General features: G+C 40.1%; 1 protein-coding gene across 1 annotated transcript; it reads left to right on the top strand.

The window, feature by feature from the left end:
* Positions 1-1,695: 1,695 nt before the first annotated feature.
* On the top strand, positions 1,696-2,604 carry LOC109828507 (protein FAR1-RELATED SEQUENCE 5-like). The gene has a single exon (XM_020395487.1). The coding sequence runs from the start codon at positions 1,696-1,698 to the stop codon at positions 2,602-2,604; it is 909 nt and encodes a 302-aa protein (XP_020251076.1).
* The last annotated feature ends 1,000 nt before the right edge of the window (positions 2,605-3,604 follow it).

The raw sequence follows: 3,604 nt of genomic DNA, 5'->3' as shown, positions 1-3,604 counted from the left end.
CCGTCTCTGTGCGCTGCAGGGGCTTTATTGCAAAAAAAGTCACTTTTTCCTCCGTGAACTCGTTGTTCGTGAGCATTCTCTCTCCTGAAATTTATTACCCCGTGACCGCTCTCTCTCTCCCCCAAAATATCAACTCGTGACTTCAAAAATTTCCCCAAATCCGTTCATCTCACCTACATTTCCAATTCCAACGAGATCAGCTACTTTCTCCTCCGATGAGATCAGCTCCTACGAGATCCCCAAATCCGCTGCTTTCTCCTCCGACGAGATCAGCTCTCCTCCGACGACATCAGCCCTCGACACCACGAGATCTCGAGCCTTCGACGCCGCTGCTAAATCCGCTCACGAGATCTCGAGCCTTCTCCTGCAACAGAGCCGCCGCTTCCCCAAATCCGCTCACGAGTTCTCGAGTCTTCGACGCCGAAGCCCCGTCGAAGACGCTTCCTCCTCTCTCTCTCTCTCGACGCCGACGCAGGTAAAAACCCTAACTTGTGGATTGAATATTTCATTCGAATTTGTATGCATTGAATATTTCATTCGAATTTCTAACTTGTGAATCAGAGATATCAAGCTAATTTATACAGTAGCTCAGAGGTGTTAGACATGTTTATCTCTGTATAACAAGAATCTCCATTTATAGAATTCAGAATTGTTTGCCTTTTGTGGAGTGGAAATGTTTTAGGAGTGGAAAATGTTTTAGGAAGAGTGGCGCTGAAACTGTTTTCAAGGAAATGATGCAAGTAGTAAATTGTGGAAAATGTTTTAGGAATCATGATTGAAATATTAAGGATGTAAATGAAGTCAAATCTTGATAATATAGATTACAGAAACTACCAATATTACAGAAACTACCAATATTTTCTGTTAACTGCTGGCTGTGAAGACAGAAACTAAAGCATGAAAGATGTAATTAACATATAACATTATTCTTGTGTAATTAATGCTATTTTTGGTTATCTATGTAGATTTGAAATGGAGGAAACAAATTCAACCAGTGTAGAGTTCGGAATGGAGGAAACAAATTCAACTAGTGTAAATGCTCCTAAACCACTTATGGGAATGAAGTTTAATAGTTATGAAGAAGCTTATAACTATTAGAACTCATATGCATTGTTGATGGGTTTTGGAATAAGAAAGAGCACGGTGAATTACTCTCGCAAGACTAGAGAAGTGGTAGACAGAAAGTTTGTTTGTGATAAGGAGGGCTATAAATCTAATAAAGACAAGATGGAGATTCATCTTCGGCGAGAGACCCGGGTGGGATGTAAAGCAATGATGCGAGTGAAAATATTGGAGGACAAATCGTGGGAGGTCACAGGGTTTGTTGAAGAACATACAAATCATGTGATTGGAGGACAAATCGTGGGAGGTCACGGGGTTTGTTGAAGAACATACAAATCATGTGTTGAGTAGTCCAGACAAAGCAAAAATGCACAGATCACATCAACAATTTCATAAAACCCAAAGATGTAAAAAACTTATTGATAGCCTGCGTGAAGAAGGTATGCCTCCTTCCACTATTTCTCGCGTCATCAATGCAACTAATGGAAGAGAAGGTGAATTAGTAACATCACAACAATGCATTGATCATATCAGAACCCAAAGAGTCAATAATATTGGTCATGAATGCATATCTATCATTCGACATTTTCAGAGTGCGACAGCGAATGATCCAGAATTTTACTTAGTGGACAAATGAGGAGTGTTTTCTGGGCCGATGGAAGATCAAGAGCATCTTATTTGAAATTCAGTGATGTTATTGTGTTTGATGTGACATACAGAACTAATAAGTTCAGTCTTCCATTTGCTCCATTTACTGGTGTGAATCATCATAGGCAGTCCACTTTACTTGGTTGTGCATTATTAGCCGATGAACAGGAAGATACCTTTGTTTGGTTATTTGAAGAATGGCTGAAATGCATGCATGGCATTGAACCAAGTGCTATTATAACAGATCAGGATAGAGCAATGTGTAATGCTATTCACTCAGTGTTTCTAACGACAAGACATCGTTATTGCTATTGGCACATGCAAAAGCATATTATTGATCATTTGCCTACTTTGGTATCTCGTTATGGTGAACAGTTTCAAAGGTATTGGGGCTTGTGGTGCAATAGTTCGTCAATTGAACAATGTGAAGGATATTGGGTTGAGATGAAAGAGAAGTTTGATATAAATAAAGAAGGGGAGGGATGGTTGCAAACAGTTTACAACTACAGAGAACACTGGGTGCCGTGTTATCTGAAGGATACTTTTTTTGCTGGAATGAGATCGAGCCAAAGGAGTGAAAGTATTAATGCATTTTTTGATGGGTATGTTAACTCACAGACTCAATTACACGAGTTTGTGACACAATATGAAAAAGCAGTAACTCATCGTCGCTTAAGTGAAGCCCATGAAGATTTTAAGAATCTGAACACAAAGCCAGTCATGCTCCTTGGACATCCAATTGAGGTCCAAGCTGGAGAAATGTATACACGCAATATGTTTGATGTGTTCCATACTGAATTCAAAGGATTTAGTACAGAGTTCTGTGAAGAATTGAGAAAAGATGGGGACATTGTTGAATACAAGGTCTGTAAGTTTACAGATAGAGGAAAATAGGAGGTGGTTACTTATGAACAATCCAGTCAGATCCAGTTCTGTTGCACTTGTGCTTTGTTTGAAACTAATGGTGTTGTATGTAGACATATATTATCGCTAATGATAGCTTGGCAAATGGATTCATTACCCGACCACTACATCCTACACCGTTGGACCATACATGCAAGGCATCGTAACATTGGGGTTGGCAATATTGTATTTGGAAGAAACATCACCAGCTGTGAAGAGAAGATTAATTTATTGAAATCTTGGGCCTTAAGAGCAAAATTCAATAATGCGCTCGAGCTTGCATTTGCTTCAGAAGAGAAGATGCAAAATCTAGATGATGTGCTAACAAAATTTATAGAACCACTGCAAGAAGAAGTTGGAGCACATTCCTCAAATCAAGATCAAATGGTGGACACTCAAATATCCGCACACATCTCAAATACAAAGCACATTCCTCAGATTACAGTTCGTGATCCTGATAGAGCTGCAAGGACTAAAGGTCGTCCACGTAATGCAACTAGAATCCAGTCAGGTTTAGAACAAGCACAAGAAAAGAAAGAAAGGAAGAAACGTATATGTAGCAGATGTGGTGAACTCGGGCATTATAGAACTAGTTGTAAAGTTAACTTGCAAAGGTACCATTTTCGCGACTTCAAATTCGAAATTCCGACAACGGTCAGACAATAAATGCAGCACCAGAACTCTTACAGACATTCGACAAAGCACCGAATAGCCTGGAGGATTGAAGGAATCAAGAACAGAAGCCATTCCAAGGTCCCGTTACACCGACTGAAGGTTGGGACAATCATATCCAAAGTATTCCAAACTCTTCTATAAAAGAACGAGACTAAAATACTTTGGAGGGGGTATTTGTAGGCATATAAAATTGCTTATAGGTCCCTTGGCGTAGCTCGGCACAAACCGACGAACCAACGAGGTGACGAGGTCAACAAATCGCACGCGAACAACGGAATAGATTCACTCGCGTGCGGAATCAAGCCAACGGCTCAAT

The sequence above is a fragment of the Asparagus officinalis genome, unplaced genomic scaffold (assembly GCF_001876935.1).
Source record: "Asparagus officinalis unplaced genomic scaffold, Aspof.V1 AsparagusV1_Un1885, whole genome shotgun sequence".
In the NCBI taxonomy this organism is placed as follows: Eukaryota; Viridiplantae; Streptophyta; class Magnoliopsida; order Asparagales; family Asparagaceae; genus Asparagus; species Asparagus officinalis.
Note: the sequence above shows the minus strand (reverse complement) of the source record. Positions and strands in the feature narration are given on the sequence as shown.